Here is a 21,126-nt window from a genome sequence, read left to right as displayed (position 1 = left end):
CACCGGAGTTTGAGCTGGAAGAGGTGGTGAGTAATGACCTTTTGGACACATCCTCATGCAATAAATACAGTATGAAAATTTAAGCTCTATCATTGACAACTGCGATATCCCCAAATAAAAGGATCACCGAGGATAAGTGCAAAGTACGTAGTAAAATATTTACAGAGTCCAAAATGATAGGGACCTTGGCTCTGAAACTTATTATAATCACATAGGACTTACCAAAGCATTCTCACTAGGCACTGTTCTGTTGATGCATGGCATTGGAACTAACTGTTAACCATTTTCCATTCAATCTAAGAGGGATTATTTTCTCATGAAAACCCATCTCTTAATTTCATTAAGAGAACGCAGTACAATACAATGTACCAAAATTTGTTTGTATAAACTAACTCTACCAGATTAATAAACAGTATTTATGCTTCTGAATTTCAAGGATCTACACCTTGTCACATACTACCCACCCAACTCTCCAGCATTTCTTTGGATGATATGACATGAATAAGTAGGTCAAAAATGCACTTGGGAAAAAAAAGTTTCTTTATTTCTATTTATTCATTTACACAAAGACAGTATCAACAATAAGTAATAGGAACATACTTTTAAGTTTTAAAATTAATTTTCTATTTTGAAAGGTTCAGGACTTTGTCTCTTTTTTCTATCTTACTCCTTTAAATACTTCAGTCCAACAAAAAAGCAGAAAAATAAAAAGTTTATTCTCTTACTTTTCTTAAGGTCAGATTGGGATAATTAGAATTGGCTCTTTTGAATTTAGCCATCATTTAGAGTAACCTGGAAATTTATTCACAGAATGATACATGTAAGAATGTTAAAGCACAACCAAAAAAACAAAACAATGTTTTAAAGGACAAATTTCAGGGCACTTTCAAATTCTGAGGCATAAGAAAGCCCTCTTTGGGATCCTTAAGTTAAAAGATTCTTCCCTTTGATACAGAGTGAAAATTATTAGGAATTATAAAGCACCCATGGGGACTGATAATAGGGCCCATGGCAGCTGCCTTAAGTTAGGGATAAATGGAATCTCCATGTTTCAGTGAAGGGACCAACAAAAGAAAGTCCAGGAAGCCACCTTAAACTCATTTCCATGGCAGGTCAAATGATGCGGATACATGTTTCCTTTAGAAAGATTTTATCCCACTGCCACCTTTCTAAGGCTTAGCCCTCAAACTGTTCTTGTTGCTACTTCTCTTCTTTACACCACCTGTTCTAGGAGCAAAACTCCTGGAAGAATGGTGCTACAGACTGGAAAATCAAGACTGTGGGGACACGAAAGGGGCTCTAGGGGCCAAAATACACAGCATCTAACAAGGAGACTAGCTAATCTAGAAATGGACTCTTAACGCTGACTCTAGTATATTCTCGAGATATGCTTACAACTTTAGTGGTACTTAAACATCAAAATTACTTGGACTCTTCTAAGCATATTTTACTTTTAAAAAAGGAAATATACTAGGCTAACAAGCAAAAATAAAAATGTATTTGCTCTTCAACAAATAATATTTTAATGTTTTTATAAAAACAATTCCTTTCAGATACTCTGATTAACCTTTAAGTGACATAAAAAAAAGTTTCAGCATTCTTTAACATCAGTATTTTGCACAATTTAAAATACAGCTATTGAGTGTAGCATTTCAATGGGAAAAAAAAGAAAAGAAAAAAGGAGAATGGTAACTCACTGAGAAGTTTATATACCTAGTAAAGTTTAGTTTGTCTTGGATTCTTTAAAAAAATCTGGCCCAGAATTTTAGTTATCCTAATTACCATCCCAATCAAATAGGGTATCTATGTGTGGATTCTAGATACAAGTAAAATATTTTGAACTAATAAACACAAGACCCACTGATTGGACTGTTTGTTTAGAATCTTTTTTACTGGGTTTGGACAAAGAAGACTTCAATAAAGCTAACTATATACTGAGTTCCACTGATTAAAAATGCAGTCTTAAACACTCTGCTTTTGTGGTAAATTTTGAGAGAAATCATAAGCGTAAAGAACAATATTGTAAATGTTGTACTGTTTGCAGGTAGTTGTTGGAGAAGTGAAATGCTTGTATTCAAACTATCAAAATTCTGACCTTTCAGAATAGGTTTTATAAAACAATTTCCTGAAAATCAGCAACTGCTTTAAACTCTTAAAATATCAATTTCAATAAAAAATATCCTTACAGATAAATCTTAAAGTTATTCCTTTCAGTCTCAATTATTTTTTACTTCAACTATATATTGAACACAGAACCAGTTTCTAAACATCTAATGAAGAACAATCTGAATGTCAAATAAAGCTAGGCAATCTAACACAACTTGTATAAGAAAGTCTCAGTGTGATTTATCAAAATTCAGAATTAAATTTCTAGAATAGTGAAAAACTTTCAGTCTCTTCTTAATATTCAAAATCAGCAACTTCCCATGAGACTAGAAAGTTAGCAGAAGGGATCAAACAGATTTAAGCACTGCCCGACTTCTTCTAAAGTGATGTACTCTTTTATCCTAGAAAAGACAGAAGTAAGTCCTTTTTATTACTTCACTTTTGTATTATCGCTATGACCTAAGATAGTTGCAAAATAGTTAAGCATTCATTTTGGGTTTAAAAACTGTTAAAAGTAGTCCTTTTGGGGAAGCATTCCTGAACAAATATAACAAGTGTAACAAATGTACCAGTGAGTAGTTTTATTCACTAATTTAAAAAGAAATCTCAGGAAACAGAAACAGAAGACTTGGAGTCAATACCATTTTACAAAGATTATAATTAATGATTTGGCAGTGATGCCCCAAAGACAGCTGGCATAAAACATATTTAATTTTTAGAAGTACTGTTTTTACTAAAAGAAGTGCATCTGGTAGAAATCACAGCTTGAGAATACTACAATTCAAACTAAAATTTTATACTTTTAGGTTAAAAGCTAAAAGTTTTGGCATATTTAAAGGTATATCCTTAAACTGTGATGAAGATATATCATTCTTTAGGAAATGAAGAGACAAAAATACATGCAAAATTTTCCTTTCACTTTATGTTGCCTGCAGATGTGCAGACAGAAGGAAGTGAGGCTGGGGTGCTTGGTTGGCTTAGTCAGTTAAGCATTGGACTTCGGCTCAGGTCATGATCTCACAGTTTGTGAATTCAAGCCCCACTTCAGGTGAGACACATTTCTCTCTCTGCCTCTCACTCACTTGGTGCCCTCTCTTGGCAGGGGGGTGGGGGGGTGGGGGTGAGGGTGGAGTAAAGCCTTACAAAAAGGAATGGAGCTATTTTCTTTTCTGTAAGAGCTTAACTGTGTGCCCTTCTCCTAGAGATTAAAAATCAGTTGGCATAGGGGCGCCTGGGTGGCGCAGTCGGTTAAGCGTCCGACTTCAACCAGGTCACGATCTCACGGTCCGTGAGTTCGAGCCCCGCGTCGGGCTCTGGGCTAATGGCTCAGAGCCTGGAGCCTGTTTCCGATTCTGTGTCTCCCTCTCTCTCTGCCCCTCGCCCGTTCATGCTCTGTCTCTCTCTGTCCCAAAAATAAATAAACGTTAAAAATCAGTTGGCATATAAAGAAGAGTAACTTCTGGAAATTATGTAACCTTTAATATACTCTTTTATATAACAGGCTAATATCCTGTTTAGTTTTAAGCCCAGAAAAGTGGTCATAAATTCAAGTATCTTCAGAGGTCAGGTAGGACATGAAAGATTATAAAGACAAGATAGAAACAGTATATACCCTGCGCCTCAATGCATTCAAATTCAACTAAAACAACAATATTTAGCTAATCAAAATAGGTCTAGATACCAGACTTCAGACTACCAACTTCTGACTCCTAGCCCAGAGGAACAGAAAACCGGAAAGTTCAAAGTAGGGTTTTTGGTTAACGCCAAGTTTAAAGACTACTTTCTGCCTTGTAAACAAATCATTTATAAGTACTACCTATTTAACTTTCAGAACTTTGGGCAAGGTAGGCTGTTAAACAATCCTAGTTCTTTCCTTTTAAATTATACTATGTAGAATGAAATAATAAGAAAACGAATGTCAACTTTAAATGAACATGTTTACTTCCTGTTGAGAAGATATGTTAAGAACTTAATCCTACTATGACTCTACTCTTTGTGCATTATACAAAGTCCTTAGTATATCCCCATTAAAAAGGTTGGAAGCTTCAGGGCGCCTGGGTGGCGCAGTCGGTTAAGCGTCCGACTTCAGCCAGGTCACGATCTCGCGGTCCATGAGTTCAAGCCCCACGTCAGGCTCTGGGCTGATGGCTCAGAGCCTGGAGCCTGTTTCCAATTCTGTGTCTCCCTCTCTCTCTGCCCCTCCCCCGTTCATGCTCTGTCTCTCTCCGTCCCAAAAATAAATAAACGTTGGAAAAAAAAAAAAATTAAAAAAAAAAAAAGGTTGGAAGCTTCATCCTACATCCATTCATAGATTAAAAAAAAAAAAAGCTTTTCTCCTTTCCCTGTTTTAAGACACAAAGCAATGGTTAAAATTTTCCCTTTGAATGTAAAATGGTGTAGTCATTTTGGAAAAATTCTCACAATTCCTTGAAAGGTTAAACATAGTTACACAACGCAGCAATTACATTCCCAGGTATATACCCAAGAAAGATAAAAGTCTATGTCCACACAGTAACTTGTCCATGAATGTTCACAGCATTACTCATCACAGCCAGAAAGTGGAAACAACCCAAATGTCTATCAAGTGATGAATAAACAGAGTGGTATATCCATAAATAAAAAGAAATGAACCACTCATACACACTGTAACATTGATGAACCTTAAAACCATTATGCTACGTGAAAAAAGTCAGTCATAAAAGGCCACATATTGTACTATTCTATTTATATGAAATGTCCAGAACAGGAAAATACTTAAAAAAAAAAAAAAGTAGGCTAGTGGTTCCCTAGGGATAGAGGAGTTGGGGGGGGGGGGGGATAAAGAGTAACTGCAAATGGTGAAAGGGTTTATTTTTGGGCTGGTTAAAATACCCTAAAAATGATTGTGGTCATGATGGCACAACTCTGCAAATACACTAAAAAATGGAATTGTGTGTTTTATAAGGGTTTACTGTATAGTATGTGGATTATATCTCAATAAATCTGTTGTTAAAAAAAAAAACACAAAAAACCTTCCCTTTTAATAAGCACAATATTCCTCCCTCATTAGAGTGAGTACTTGGTTCCTTTCCATATTCACAGACTCAGACCTAAGGGATCTTAAAAGACCTTTAGTCCTGTGTCTTCTCATTTTAAACTTGTAAAATCTGGAACCTTAGTTAAGATTATCAAGTAATCTATCTAATGTAACATAACCAGGATTAGAAACCAGAACTTTCTTAAATTCAAACACTCACATTCTCTTCCATGTCATCAACTCTTAATCAACTTCCATTTCTTTCTACTCAGCTCTTTTCACTGCTTCACTTTATCTCTTCTCCCCCCACATTGTTCAGGTATGTAATTTGAACAATCAATTTCTTCTCTTTCAAAAAATATTTTTTAAAGTTTATTTATTTTGAGAGAGAGAGAGAGAGAGAGAGAGAGAGAGAGAGAACACACACATGCGTGCTCATACAACATACAAGCTGGAGATGGACAGAGAGAGGGAGACAGAATCCTAAGCAAGCCTCACACCACCTGATGTGGGGCTTGAACTCAGGAAATGTGAGATCATGACCTGAGCCAAAATCAAGAGTTGGATGCTCAGCTAAGCCACCCAGATGCCCCACTTTTCTTCTCTTTCGTCTAATATCCACACACAGCCATACCTCATTTTACTCCAATCTCATGTGTCATTTTTTGCAAATTAAAGGTTTGTGGCAACCCTGCATTGAAAGAGTCTATTGGCACCATTTTTCCCACAGCAATTTGCTCGCTTTGTGTCCCTGTGTTACATTTTGATAATTCTAATACTGCACAATTATTACTATTATATTTGTTATGGTAATCTGTGATCAGTGATTCTGAGCTGCTGAAAGCTTAGATGATGATGAACATTTTTTAGCAATAGAGTACAGATGTATTTTTAAAATGTTTATTTTGAGAGACAGTGTGAGCAGGGGAAGGGCAGAGGGAGAGATGAGAGAGAATCTCAAGCAGGGTCCACTGAGCCCAGAACCCAATGTGGGGCTTGATCTCATGTATTGTGAGGAGGCAGACACTTAACGGACTGAGCACCCAGGCGCCCCAGCAATAAAGCATGTTTTAATTTAGATACATATACCATTTTTTTAGAGATAATACTATTGGACACTTAATAGACTACAGTATAGTGTAAAGAAAACTTTTATATGTACTAGAAAACAAAAAACATTAACTTGACTCACTTTATTGCATATTCGCCCTATTGCAGCAGTATGAAACTGAACCCGCATGATATCTGAGTTATATTCTGCTTTGTGTACCTAACATTTCCTCTTTTTCCATTTGGTCAAGCCAATATTCTGTTTCAACTCCCTTCTTTCACAAACCTTTTCAATTACAAGCTTCTGCTAAAGATTTCTTCTGTAAGGACAAACTACACTATATCAAGGTTTGAGCAGTGTAATGGCCAGGTAAAATTCACTCAGAGAGGTTTTCTGAGTTACTAACATCAAATGCCAAGAGTTCAATTAAATAAATGCTCTATGCAATCTCAAAATATATATTCTACAGAAACAAAGATACTTCATATCTGACAAATATGCTTTTTATCCTGTATAATACTATTCCTTTTATACCTTGAAGTAGTCATCTTGAGTAACAAGAGAGTTTCTCAGTCTGTTCTCTGGATTAAACAGACAAGATACCACAGTCTGTATGCTTCTGTCCACAGATTTCTGAAAAAAAGAAGTTTTTCCAACAATCTAAGGACTATTCCTTTTACTTACTTTAACAGGTTTTTCAAAGAAAGTTAAATACATGTACTTCTAAAGAATTCTTATGTAATCCATATTACATATTAAATGTGTTACACATTACATTTTCATGTAATTCATTACATATCACTTAATATGTAACTTTTCTATCAAACTTTAAAAATATTTTAGAATCTTAGTGATAACAGTACTGGTTATAAAGCTCAATTTAGTAAAACCCTCAAATATTTCCTTAAGGTTCTTTAATTTTCCCTGTTAAGAAACAGTAAACTTCAGCATTTGAAGAAAATATATCTAGGATAAAACCTGATAATTATAACTATTTTAATATTTTTTCAAATTCTAATCATGAATCAAATCAAGGAATTTTTTTACTCTGCAGTTCAGTAGTTCTCAATTATTTTTAATTTCCACTAAGAAACACATGGACAAAGTAGCTGATGTGATGGGAATGTGCACACAAACTCCAATGGGAATCCTTCAATGTTATTATGCACATTCCCATCACATCAACTACTTCCATATTCCCACCCATTCAACAAAAACAGGACAATTCAAGAGTGAGAGCACAGTTATATGAATTTGTTCCAACGATAAAAAAAGAAGAAATTGTACCTATTTCGGTATTTCGATTATTACTAGTGACTCTACCACTCTTGAGAGCTGCTGCCATATATAATGTTATGAAGAGAATGCCATAAATATTTGTATATTACTATTCAGCTAAGTAAATGTTTAAACTGGTTAAAAAAAAGAGGTAAAATTCATATTAATCTCTTTTGAAGAGAGGATTCTTGAGGAAGCTATCTACTACATTCCACCAAAGTATGTTTGTACGCATTAAAGTATGTTTTAAAAAACAATGAAAATACAAGAGAGAAAAGGACTACTGAATCAGAAACTATATGTAAACACTGAAAGTTTGGGGGTGCCTCAAGTTTCATGAACTTTCACATAAAATGCCAAATTATTAGTCAATTACTTAAGCTGTTATTTTTGGCTTCCATATTTAAATTTGAAAAAAGATACTTGCATCTCTAAGGGCCATTATAAAAACTTCAAAAAATAATTATGAAAATATAAACAAAATATAAAATTAGATGTTTGCCTTTTGTGGGCCATTTCCAGAGGATGGAGTAGCTTCATGAACTGAACATTCACTTTGCAAAACTTCAGCTCCTGGATCAACTTCATTACAGTGGTAGTTAACAGCAGTATAAGTCTACATTATAAAAGTATAATTAAAAAGATGTACATTAGATACATTTCTGAACAATCTATTCTTCAAAATTAGCGGATATTGAGCATTTAAATGTGGGTTGTGTTGAAGCTGAATTATGTTATTTCAGAAACTTTATTTTGAACTGAATAACTGAATTGCCATAAGGCAGTATTTTATTTTGAAAAGTCTTCTAAACTTCAACATAATCAGATTAGAAGAGCTCTAAGAAAAAGAAGCTCCAAGGATGCCTGAGTGGCTCAGCTGGTAAAGTGTCGACTTTGGCTCAGGTCATGATCTCGTGGTCTGTGGGTTCAAGCCCCACAACAGGCTCTGTGCTAACAGCTCAGAGCCTAGAGCCTGCTTTGGATTCTGTGTCTCCCTCTCTCTACCCCTCCCCTTCTCATGCTCTTTCAAAAATAAACAAACATGTTAAAAAATTAAAACAAAAAACAAAAAACAAAAACCTTCAACATCTAGTTACAGAATGAGAATTTCCCAGTGCCTGAGAATTTGAATTAATGTCATATCATTCAAAGGTCCAATCTTGATGAAGGATACAAAGTAACAAATACTAAAGTGTTTTAAAGCTAACACCCTCTTTTGTGTTCTTATATATAACATCTAACAGTATTAACAGCAAAACATTTGCTTCTCTTCAGCAGATTTTTTTTATGGAGAGAAAACTAGATAGATTCAATACAAATTCTAAATTCACTGAATTAGAATTAACACAGGTATTAATACTACCTTCCTTAGATTATATATAATTTAGCACCTATTGTATGCAGAGCAGCCATTGCCTGAAAGCACACAAAAACCACATGAGAAATGAAAAGCGGTTTCTCCCATGGAAGAATATACTTGGGCTGACATTAATAAAACATAGCACATAATGTGAAAGGGAATTTAAAAATATTTTTAGGCATATATGAAATGACAGAAGTCAAGAAAAATATGATAGTTAAAAGTTAAAACAAGAAAATATTTTAAATAAAGAAAAGGGAGTATACGTTTTAAATAAAGAAAAGAGAGTAATTCTCCTTACCGGGGGTATAACATAACTCCTTTGTTCCCCAGCAGGCCACTGTGGTGGCATCTTAAAAAAACAAACCAAACAAAAGGAAGTAACAATTAGTTAACCATTCTTACACATTTTCACAAAGATAGACAATGTTGAGGTATTTGTCATGCTGGTTCCTTGAACTTGCAGTAAAAGAAACAGAATGGAAGAATGAAATACTTTAGGTTTCTAATACCTGAGGGAATTACTGTTACTTTATACATAAACCCTAATTTTTCTCAATTTTCTGGTGTTAGCTTTCAGAAAAACTCAAAGATAGTAGTTCTCTGGATTTATTCCCATAGCTAATGGTCATGGGCCATAGATATGGTCATATCTATGGTCAGAAATTCAGAGAACTACTACTTTGTAGTAGTCAGCTAAAATAAACACAACTAAATATAATTGGAATTCAATGTTCTAAAACCTGAGTTATTTTATTTCATCTATCCCCCTAAAAAAGCTTATAAAAGTTAGTTTGGATGGTTCAGCTATTTGCTAGCAAAAATGGAAGAAAACATGCTGAAATACAGAAGAGGACACAAAATCTTATAAAACAGTGTAAGAAATCTTTTTTTTTTTTTTAATTTTTTTTTTTCAACGTTTATTTATTTTTGGGATAGAGAGAGACAGCGCATGAACGGGGGAGGGGCAGAGAGAGAGGGAGACACAGAATTGGAAGCAGGCTCCAGGCTCTGAGCCATCAGCCCAGAGCCCGCCGCGGGGCTCGAACTCACGGACCACGAGATCGTGACCTGGCTGAAGTCGGACGCTTAACCGACTGCACCACCCAGGCGCCCCGTAAGAAATCTTTATGCTAAGTATATTCCTGTCAAATCTTTTTCCCTTATTTTTAAATAATTAAAGGTCCTAATTCTAGACAAATTCTAACTTTCTTATCTTTTTTAAATTTTTTTTTTTCAACATTTATTTATTTTTGGGACAGAGAGAGACAGAGCATGAATGGGCGAGGGGCAGAGAGAGAGGGAGACACAGAATCGGAAACAGGCTCCAGGCTCTGAGCCATCAGCCCAGAGCCCGACGCGGGGCTCGAACTCACGGATCGTGAGATCGTGACCTGGTTGAAGTCGGACGCTTAACCGACTGCGCCACCCAGGCGCCCCACTAACTTTCTTATGTTAAGCATGTTCTACTAGTTTAAATGACAAACTATTGGAGAAATTCATATAAATGCCTGAATAATATTCCAAAGTAAATCATTTTGTTCCCTTTTAAATTACCTGATAATTATATACAGGCAGCTGATATCCAGTGATAACCTGAACTGGTGAACTAGGATAAGGAGGATATGCCTGCAAATAAAGTTTACAGAAAGAATGGATTAACATGGAAAATTCTTGAAAATAACAAAGTAAAACTTCCAATACAACAAAAATATGAATATAAATCATATTTTTCTATATACGGAATGCAGAATTCTATTGGAGTGATTGGCTACATTAAGAAAAATTCTCTGTAAAATGTTAGTCTTTTGGGAGAGGAGAAGGGATGAATGAGGGAAGAGACTGATTTTGCCCATTTACGTTTATCTTATTTGTGTATTTATCCCCACTGAGAAGTTCTTCCTTATACTGGTGATAAGGCTCTACTTAAGATAGATTTCCATATTAAAGTTATATTAATACATCTGTTATTTCTTTGTAAAAATATTTTTAAGCAGTTTTGTATTCCTTGACAATATCATGGAGTAATGTGTAGTCCTCCTACACACTTTATGGCTCTTTCTGTATTTCATTTCTACAAGTTAAGGGCAGTATATAACCCCAAAACTGAAATGAACAGTAGAATGCCTTTCATCTTTCAATAAATATTTATTAAAAGCATCTATGTAATATCATACATGAATACACCCAAGTTAAGTAATAGCTCACAGCAAACGTTAGGAATGAGTAGGGCTTTTCTTCTAACCATGTTTAGAGCAAGAAAAATAACAAAAGGTATACCCTGTGTTTAGGGTAGATGGAAAATGTAAACAAATGAAAGACACTACAGAAACACTTCTCTACAATTTTTCTTTTCTTGAAAATAAAATGTCTTTTAAACTGAAGAAAATAAAATGAAGAAAATCAATGTTATTCATCATCAATAAGAGATAGTAAATATTTCAAATCCCATTTCAAATATTCAAGTATCCAAACAAATTATATGCCAGAAAACTCACAGAATTTACAAATACAGTTAACTCATCAGAAACCTATCCATTCTAGAACCAGAATACATCCAGAAGTCAGTAATCTATAGAAGACATCTGAAAATCATTGAAAATAATGAATAAATAGAACTGCCAAACTTAAAGAAGAATAAATCAGGCAAACACATGAGGAAAGCTGCCTTCAAATATTTTAGGAATTATCCTATGGGGGGAAGGGAAATGAATGAGATATATATATTCTTCATGGCTACAGAGGTCAGTTCTTAAAGACTTACAAACTATATAGAAGCATATTTTAGCTTGGTGTTAGAAACAATACTAAGAACAACAGATTTCTAACAAAAGTAATAGATTTCCTTCTCATCACTCAGAGACAGTATTACCACTTATTATGGAAAATATGCATCTGATTTGAGGGTAAAAAGTGAGACTGGCTTACTTTTAAGGTGCCCCCATCTATAAGATCTGCAATACTATTTAAAAAAAAGAAAAAGGAATGTTAAATAATTTTTACCTGAACATACTGAGTTATAGGATTCATCATGGTTGGAGGCTGCATGTAAGTTTCAGTGTTTGGATTACTCCAGACACTCTGAAACTGCGGTGGAGGAGGAGGATTAAAAACCAAAGGACGCGGCTGCACATGATAAGCACCTTTTTAAAGAATAATACGAAAACAAAGACTACTTTTAGTTTCCTGAAAAGCTACATATGTTAATAAGAACAATTCTTCCCCTTACTCACATAAATTTTGTTTCCTGATTGCAGGTCCCAGTTTCAGCTTTTTACCATGGAAATTTATCTGTGACTGAAAACAAAACCATAATAAAGCTAAAATCAATTTCAAAGACTTCTAAGACTTTGGTAAATACCCCAAATCTTCTAAAATTTCTACCATCGGAGATCATCACTGGTAAGAACATACCAAATCAAAATTTATCAGCACGAAGCGACCTTACCCTCACTACCCAACTGTTGAGAGAAGTCTTGGAATTTGATCAAAAACCTTTACACTCTGTCTCTAACCTTTCCTGTGTCTAGCTCATGAAGCTAGATGTCCAGTTACAAATAAACAGGTTCTGACTAGTTATGTAAGATTATTCTAGGTTTGGATTTCAAACAGGAAGTTTATTTCTATATTTCATACAAGGCTATATATTCAGGACTCAACACTAAACACTGCATCCATAAACTGAGATTTTTCCATAAGATTACTTACTTCTACTATCTTCTGCACATCCACATCATTATAAAATGAAACAAATCCATAGCTACAAAGAAAGATAAATGAAGTGTAAAAATCACCACCAGAACAGTATATGGTCTAAAACTTCCAGTATTCTATGAAGTAACTGACTGAAATTATACTGATGAAGGATGAAGAATATACTGAAATAAAGTTTTAGATGTACATGATCAGTCATCTATAAATACTACCTTTTGTCTTCTTCCCCTGATCTAGGGGGAAGACATGCGTGAAGGTTAACACAGTGTGGGACATCATTCATTAACAGAAAATTCACATCTATGAACCTGAATTTAACTTACTATCTATTGCAAGATGGTTAAAACTTAAGATACCGTAAGATACATGAAAAAAACAGCTCTGATAGAACTGATTAATCCACTTACGTAAAATAAATGAAGGTAGGAAATATTTACATACAAACGCTATGAAAATGACTACATAGAAGAGTTGGCAGCAAACTTATCTTTTATATGTAAGAAACAAAGCAAAAAATTTATACAAGTGTAAGAACACGCGTTTTGAATTCTTCTATGCTACTCTATATAGAGACTATAGCTCACATATTTTTTATACTTTATACTGAACATTATGTTTTACTCACCCTTTGGACACACCAGTTCGATCCGTGATTATCTTCACTTCTTTTACTGAACCGTATCTAGCAAAGAAACTTCTAATTTCGGTTTCATCCATCTATGGAGAAGAATTTGACTTCAAGAGTAAAAATTCAGCATTCAAAAATTTCAATTATACTATAAAAAAGATTTGAAAATGTGGAGGTATCTCTCCTAAGGATCCCCAAACCACCTGTAGCTCTTTGTCAAAGATACTTTTAGTCTCTATAGGTTAAACATGAACCCAATTCCAAACCTGCATGAAGTACAAAAAAACCTTATGTTTGCATCAGGACCCAAACCCCAGTGTTCACTAAATATTTTCTTAAATAAATGAAATAGGAATACAATACCCTAACATCAATTCCACCAACAAAAACGGTGTTTGGCATGATTTTGCCTTCTGGTAAAACATAGCCTTGGCTGGTTGTAGCTGATGAAGACTGAGTGCTGGCCTCTCTGGAGATGGTAGAGTTTGGAGTCTCAGGATTTGCAGCAGACTGTAATTTGGAAAGCAGATATCATCACTAAACCATGATGTGAAACACAATCTTTGTATTTAAAATACAGAGTATTTTCATATGAATTACTTTCATAGTAAATTGACCAGTAATACAGCTTAGTTCAGGTTTAGGATTTAAGGTAATCAGAGTAGATCAGTATGAAATTTTAACAAAAGAGTACAGTACATTCTTAAACCCAGTGTTGCTTATCATCATCTCTTACACTAAAGTAGAATACTGACTTTATACTGACTTTGTGAACTGGAAAGTTGAAATTTGTAAAAACAGTTATTAAACTCATTCTATTGTATGCCAGGTAAGCAAATTTTCACTTTACTGAGTACCTTATTAAAAAGCATGGTAAATCTTTAAAAAAAGATAATTTTTAAAAATCTGCATCAAAAACATACATCAAAGCTTTGTTTTCACTTATTTTTTATTTTAAAGAGAGTGCAAGAGACAATGAGCACATACCCATGGCACAAGCAGAGGACAGGGGTAGAGGGAGGGAGAGAGAACCTTAAGTTGGTTCCATGCTCAGCACAGAATCTGACAAGGGGCTTGATCCCACAACCCTGAGATCATGACCTGAGACAAGATCAAGAGCCAGACACTCAACCCACTGAGCCACCCAGACACCCCTACCACAAAGCTGTAAACAAATTTCTTTTGCCTCCTCTTTCTAGTCACCAAAATTAACATGCATTTTGTAATTAAATACTCTTTGTGTTAGTATGCATTTACTTTGGAAATGGATCATGAAAAGATTATTTGCTCACATATTGTAATACCTCCTGCTAAAAAAAGGGCTTACAATCCTTTCCCTTAGTGCTAGGGTGTTCAAAGCATCTTTTGAAATAACATTTTTCCTCTTCACTAACACCAAATCAGTCCCCACTGATAATTCTAATTTTCACAGTGGGCTGATAGATATAAATGATACTATCTTTATTTTCAAATTAAGAGACCCACACATGAAACTCATTTTTCTGGATTCTGGTCAGAACTCTATCTTTAGTTTTTCCACATAAGATTAATGTAAATTTTTCTGAAGCAAAATTTACTGGTAATATATATGTCGGAAAAGCAGTCTAACATAGTGAAACAAAATTGATTTAGTCAGGAGATCTGGGTTCATGTCCTTTACTAGGTTATAACCCCTTATTTGGTAGCTATTTATATCTGGAAAATTGCTTTGAGAATAAAGTGAGATAACATCTGCAAATTCATTTTGTAAAGTATAATGTGGTACACCAATATAAGTTAGTGTTCTATTATCTGCATTTATTTTCAATAGTTTAAAAAGCTTCTTTCTTGGTTTTACCATTTACTTACTTATTTTGTACATACTTTATTAATTAACAACCAATTTCAATTGGAACTTCAAAGAACCAATTATTGGCACATCCATATATCTGAAATTCATTTATGAAGTACCTATTGAGGGGTGTCTGGGTGGCTCTGTTGGTTAAGTGTCTGACTTTGGCTCAGGTCATGATCTCAAAGTTCATGAGCCTGAGCCCCATTTCAGGCTCTGTGCTGACAGCGTGGAGCCTGGAGCCTGCTTGAATTTTATGTCTCCCTCTCTCTCTGCCCTTCCCCCTCCCCAGAATGAATAAACATTAAAAAATTAAAAAAAAAAAAAGAAGTAGCTATTGATTAAGAGGGAAGTACAAAAGGCTGCAAGAGAAATAAACCCATTACATCTCTGCTTATGGAGAAAAACAGGGACAAAATAAACCAACTGATACATATATTTTTAAAAAGCAAGCACAGTAATTTCTATAGAAATCAGTGACAATAATAAAGTAGGCATAATTCCTATTTTTTTAGATGCTAGAAGTTACTAGTAAATTTAAGATTCTATAAACTTCTATACTGATTAGAGATGAAATCAAAACTCAAATCACCAAACGTGTTTTAGTTTCTATTAATTTGTACACATACAACTGATTCTTGAACATGGATTTGAACTGTCCAGGTCCACTCATTCACAAATATTTTTCAAAGAAATACAGTACAGTACTGTAAATACGTGGAGGAACAGTGGGTTGGTGTCCCTAACTCCTGCATTGTTCAAGAATCAACTGTACTTGCTATTTCGTGTTTCTATTTGGGTGCTTCCTAATTCTTTCCTCTTAACTATAGTATACTAATATTTCATAATAATGAAATAGAGTAAAAACCTTCTGAAGTTTTCCCATTTTTTTGTTTTCTAATTTTATTTTTTTTCCTACATGGGACTGACTATACTACATACTCCACGTATCTTTAACTATTAAAACTTGACTAGATTTCTCTTCACTATAAACAACTTACCAATCTCTTTCAGTTAGTTATTTCATAAGTTCAAAACAAATCCAAAAGTGGCTCTGAAATTCTAACAGACTTTCTTTTCTCCTTCTCAATTTCCCCTTCATTTGTGGATGAACTCTGGATACCTTTCTATTTGACAAGGTATAGTATTATCTGCTGTGAATGACCACGGATGAATGTTTTAATTTGAAGGTGTAAGGTCAGGCCAGAAAACTGTACCACATTATAAGGGGTTATGAGAATGTACTGATTCTCAACCAGGGGAGATTTTGTGATGCAGGGGCATTTTTGGTTGTCACAACTGAGGGGTACTCCTTGTATCTGGTAGCAGAGGCCAAGGATACAGTACATATCCTATAATGCAAAAAACAGCTTCCTACAACAAAAACCTATCTGTTCTAAAATGTGAACAGGGTCGCAGTTGAGAAACCCATGATAGCATCCCCAGAACTGAAGATGAAATTTCTAATTCTCATATTCTATTTAACAAAAGTAAAATGGATACTTGAGACATTAGGCAACAATTTGGGAAAAAAGGCCATTGTATATCATAGGAAATTTGGTTTGGGATTGAGTTATTCAAATTCACGGTCTCGTTAATTGAGATATTAAACATTATATTCAGCAAATCATTTTCTTTACATCTTAAATTAAGACACTACCATGTCTTAATCTTTAACCAGCAGGTGGTGCTCAAAGCTAACAAAGTAAGCAAAGTAGTCCATTTTAATAAGACATCAGCAGGGATTTTTTTTAAACTTCTGTGTGTGTACTTGTATACAATTATAATTTATATACACAACATCCAAAACCAATAAACAACCTTTAATACTTTTAAACTACTGCTAAAAATACTCCACAAATAAATGCTTAGGCTAAAGCAAAAAGTTTGGTATTATTAAAGTATTAATATTAACCATCAATAGCATACAAAAATAAATTTCATATAAATTAAATATAGGGAGTAATGATTTTTCTTAATTATATCTTCAGGTGAGTTGGCGGGTTTTGAGAAAAGTAATGCTAGGATATTAAGTAGCAGGAAACTTGGAGGCCTTCATATACAGAATTCTCATCACTGGTATTTACAGTAATACATTCCCTGGTGTACTTGGATAACGAAATGACAAAAATACCTAAAAGCTGAAAAAAAAACCTTATCATTACTAAAGCTCCTGGGATATCAGCTCTTTAACATTATTTCGTTCAACTTTTATAGCTACATGCAAGGCAACTGCAATCTGTAATTGACCACAAAAACAATCTATAATTTGTAGATTTGTCACTAGAGTTATATCCACAGAAGACACTAATAAAAAAAAAGCATAATAGGAAATAGGAAATGAAAATCAGAATAAAACCTTGTAAGTAAATCCAAGACTGGACTCTTAGAAACAATCCAAATAATAGACAAACAATCCTGAGAAAACCAAGAGAGAAAAAGGCAAGAAAGCAAAAATATACATTAGTGTTGAAAAAAGGTGGTATGACCACAGATTATAACAGAATCTTGATGAAATGGCCAACTTTCTAGAAAAATGTCAATCTTGAAAACAATCTTAAGAAAAAATACTTGATTCCTAGCTCGGTTTCACTGGGAGTTTTTTTCAAATTGTGAAGAAACAGATAATTGGTGTGTGTGTAGAGGGCACCAAGACAGAAACAATTGTACACAGAAGACAGTATGTATGAGAAAGATTCAGATACTTTAACTGAAAAACATTCCAGAGAAAAGAGAAGAAAAAAGGGTATTTTTCAATTCATTTTACAAAACTAACACCTAAATAACAAAACCTAATCAAAATGGTCCACCTCTGCCCCAACACAAAGATGCAAAATTCCAGCAGTATATAAAAAACATACAATTAAGAACAATTTATATTGAAAACTCCAAGATGGTTCATTCTTAGGAAATCTGTTACTGTCATTCACCAAAGGAAAGCATTTTATAAAATACATCCATCATTGAATTTTTAAAAACCCAAGTAAAACAGAAATCTTACTCTCTGTTGATGTAGCTCTAAGCTAACATCAGGCTTAAAAAGAAACAGCAATTTCCACTGAAATTAGAAAATAAAGGCAACTCCTTACCACTATAAATGACAAAGAATGTTAATGGAGTTCTTATAAATCCTTAAAAAAGATAAACATCCAAATAGATAGATGGATTAAGAATTTATAAAAAATAAATTTTGAAAGCTAATGACAAACTTCAACTTCATTAATGAGTAAAAAAAAAGCACATCAGAAAAAGTATTTTCCACCTATTATTGGCAACTTTAAAAAGTGTTAACACCTCTCACTGGAAAGTGTGGAGATCATTCTGCACACAGAACACGTACTGGTACATGCTCCATCAAGAATAACTCAGAAAGATGTACTGTAATTTAAAATTGTTATAAAATGGGCATAACCCTTTCACTCAGTTGTTTCCATTCCTGGTAATTAATTTCAAGGAATTAATAAAATAAGTATTCCAAACCATTCACACAAAGATATTTACTATAGTACTGTTTTAATACAGAAAAATTATTCATTATAATTATTCATTATTTAAATTTGGTAAAACAAGTAACGGTATAATCTTACATCTTAACATTACATACTTGAAATCATTAAAAAAAATTTTTTTACATTTATTTTTGATAGAGACAGAGCGTGAGTGGGGGAGGGGCAGAGAGAGAGGGAGAGACACAGAATCCGAGGCAGGCTCCAGGCTCTAAGTTTCAGCAGAGAGCCTGAAGCGGGGCTCGAACTCACAAACCACGAGATCATGACCTGAGCCGAAGTCGGGCGCTTAACCGACAGAGCCACCCAGGCACCCCACTTGAAATCACTTTAAATATATCTTTGAAAAATAATATTCATTATATTAAGTGAAGGATGCAAGATATAAAAAAGTATTATGTAGCATGGTACAACTTTTATAAAATAAAACTTAACCTATCTACGTGCAATACATGCATAAAACAATCTGGAAGGGCATACATATAGCAAAACTTTGTTAAAGGGTTTGGGACAGACCGGTTTTCTTACACTGATTACTTTCAAATGAGTTAATATGCTACTGTTATAATCAGGGGGAAAAACGCTATTCGCATTCCCCTTTTTCTCTAAAAATGGAGAGGAAAAAAATACTGTACTTTTTTTATGAGCAACTCAGTGATTAGATAATGACATAAATAATAATACGTATAATTGCAGATTTTTATATACAGGATAATACATATAATTACAGATTTTTATTTTAACCTTTATAGGTAGTAATATAAACTGTCTATAAATGTCCTCCGTTTACTTCTAAAAATGGAGAATACGAAAGATTACACTGCAAATCCACAGCGTCTAGAACACGTCTGTGACTTAAGTGTATGGGTCCAAAGTTTCAGAGTTGCACCTCGTGGTGGGTCACCGCCAAGCATTTACCCAAACTCACCGAAACGCCCCCCGCCAAGAGCAAGGATTACTACCGTGCGGACGTTTGGTTTAAACTCCTGCCGCATCTCGAGAGAGAAAGCGTTTCCCGAGCACAGAACTCGGGCCTCTCGGGTCTGCGGTCCCGCAGGAGCACAGGCAAGCCCGGCCTCGTACGGCAAGGATGGCGTCGGGCGAGTTTTCCGCCTGAGGCCGCCGCACGAGGGAGCCCCGGGCGCCAGGCCAGGCACGAGGTGCCGCCACCGAAACTCTCGTTTGTCCCCGCCGGCCGCCCGGTTTCCCCCGACGTGAGCACCCCGCGCCCCACCCCCCCCCCCAAGAGCCCCGCCGCCACCACGTGCGAGGGCGGGAAAGAAACCACTTGCCGAGGAAAACGCCGGCCCTCAAAGTCGACAGCCCAGTTCCCGGAGAGCCGGCGCCAGCTGGCTTCCCGGGGGCGGCAGCCCGACGCCATCTCGCACCAGACGCGCGACCTCCTCTCCTCAGGGTAAGCGCGGGAAGGGAGGCCCGCCGGGCGGGGTGGGGGTGGGGCGGCCGCGCGGTATTCACCTCCCCCCCCCCAAGTCCCCGCGGTCCACACCGCAGGCCGCCCTCACAGCCTAGCGGGCGCCTGCGGGAGGCAGGCGGGGCGGCGTGAAGGTCGTGGCCCTGCACGTGGTCGGCCGGAGGGACAGCGAGCCCCGGGGCCATTCCCCTCAGCGACAGCCACGGGGAATTCCTCCCCTCCCCCACGCCTCTAGGCCGCCTCGCCCTCCTCTCTCAGGCCATCTGTGGTGCACCCGGGCCGGCGCCTCAGAACAAGGAAGCGGGGTGGCCCCGATTTCAGCCCCCCTCCTGCGCGGCGCCAGAAAAGCCGAGTTTCCGCCACCCGGGAGATCCCCACCCGGGCGTGCGCCCCGCAGGCCTCCTCCTCCCCAACTCACCATGATGGCGGCAGCTAGCTGTTCCCGCTGAATGGGCTCGAGGAGGAGCGGAGGCTGGGCTTCTGGCACCACTCTTAGGGCTGCCGTTCGCTCTGCTCTTGCCGCTGCCCGGCTTCAACTTGGGCAAAGGGATAAAAGAGGACTAGAGGAAAATCGAAAGCAAGCGGCGAGATCCAGGAGCCCTAACAACCAAGTGGCGATGCTGAGGGGCGCAGGCGAACTGAGGCGTGGCCTGCGGGGCTCCCAGAGGTGGCTCTTGCGCCGGGTACTGGAGCTCGTGGTAGCCGCCTCAGCCAATGGGTGACAGCCCCCCGCCCCCTGCGGGGGGCGCTTGGGGGGGTACCGGCTCCCCCACCGGGGGTATGGAGGGGGTGCACGTGGGTCGGCACTCCGTAGCCAGGGAGGCGCCGACCTGAGACTTATGGGCTGACAGACCCGCTTTCCCCTGGACCCACACGTCACCCCGAAAATGCCTTTGAAGCACACTTGAAATAAGCGTGCATCCTTAAATGTATATGAAAATTAAAAAAAAAAAATTAATGCATCTACGCTCTAGTTTCAAAATGGCGCCCGAACGCCCGGGATTAACCCGTTCCCGGTTATCCCTGTTGTCGCCCCCCCAAATCGATTAAATGACTACAGAAATAGAAAATAGAACCAAGTCTGTAGACTACGGGGAAGGAGACCCCCGAAAGTCCAGAAACATGGGCGCTTTTCTGTCAAGTTTGAGGTAGATGGGGTTGGATTGGACAGATAGGGCAGGCCAGGTTGGTTGGCGTTCAGGGC

General features: G+C 36.7%; 1 protein-coding gene across 1 annotated transcript; it reads right to left on the bottom strand.

Annotated features, from left to right (window-relative positions):
• Window positions 1-522: 522 nt before the first annotated feature.
• DAZL (deleted in azoospermia like) lies at window positions 523-20,584 on the bottom strand. Its single transcript, XM_086674236.1, has 11 exons — window positions 20,341-20,584; window positions 13,517-13,663; window positions 13,151-13,242; window positions 12,520-12,571; window positions 12,045-12,108; window positions 11,815-11,954; window positions 10,369-10,440; window positions 9,113-9,163; window positions 7,954-8,067; window positions 6,708-6,806; window positions 523-2,507 (listed from the first exon to the last, which is right to left on the bottom strand). Exons 1-11 carry the CDS (start codon window positions 20,341-20,343, stop codon window positions 2,454-2,456), a joined length of 888 nt encoding a protein of 295 aa, XP_086530362.1. The 5' UTR covers window positions 20,344-20,584; the 3' UTR covers window positions 523-2,453.
• Between the last annotated feature and the right edge of the window lie 542 nt (window positions 20,585-21,126).

The sequence above is a fragment of the Puma concolor genome, chromosome C2 (assembly GCF_028749965.1).
Source record: "Puma concolor isolate L17-30 chromosome C2, mPumCon1.1.hap2, whole genome shotgun sequence".
NCBI lineage: Eukaryota > Metazoa > Chordata > Mammalia > Carnivora > Felidae > Puma > Puma concolor.
This window is presented reverse-complemented; position numbering and strand designations above follow the sequence as displayed.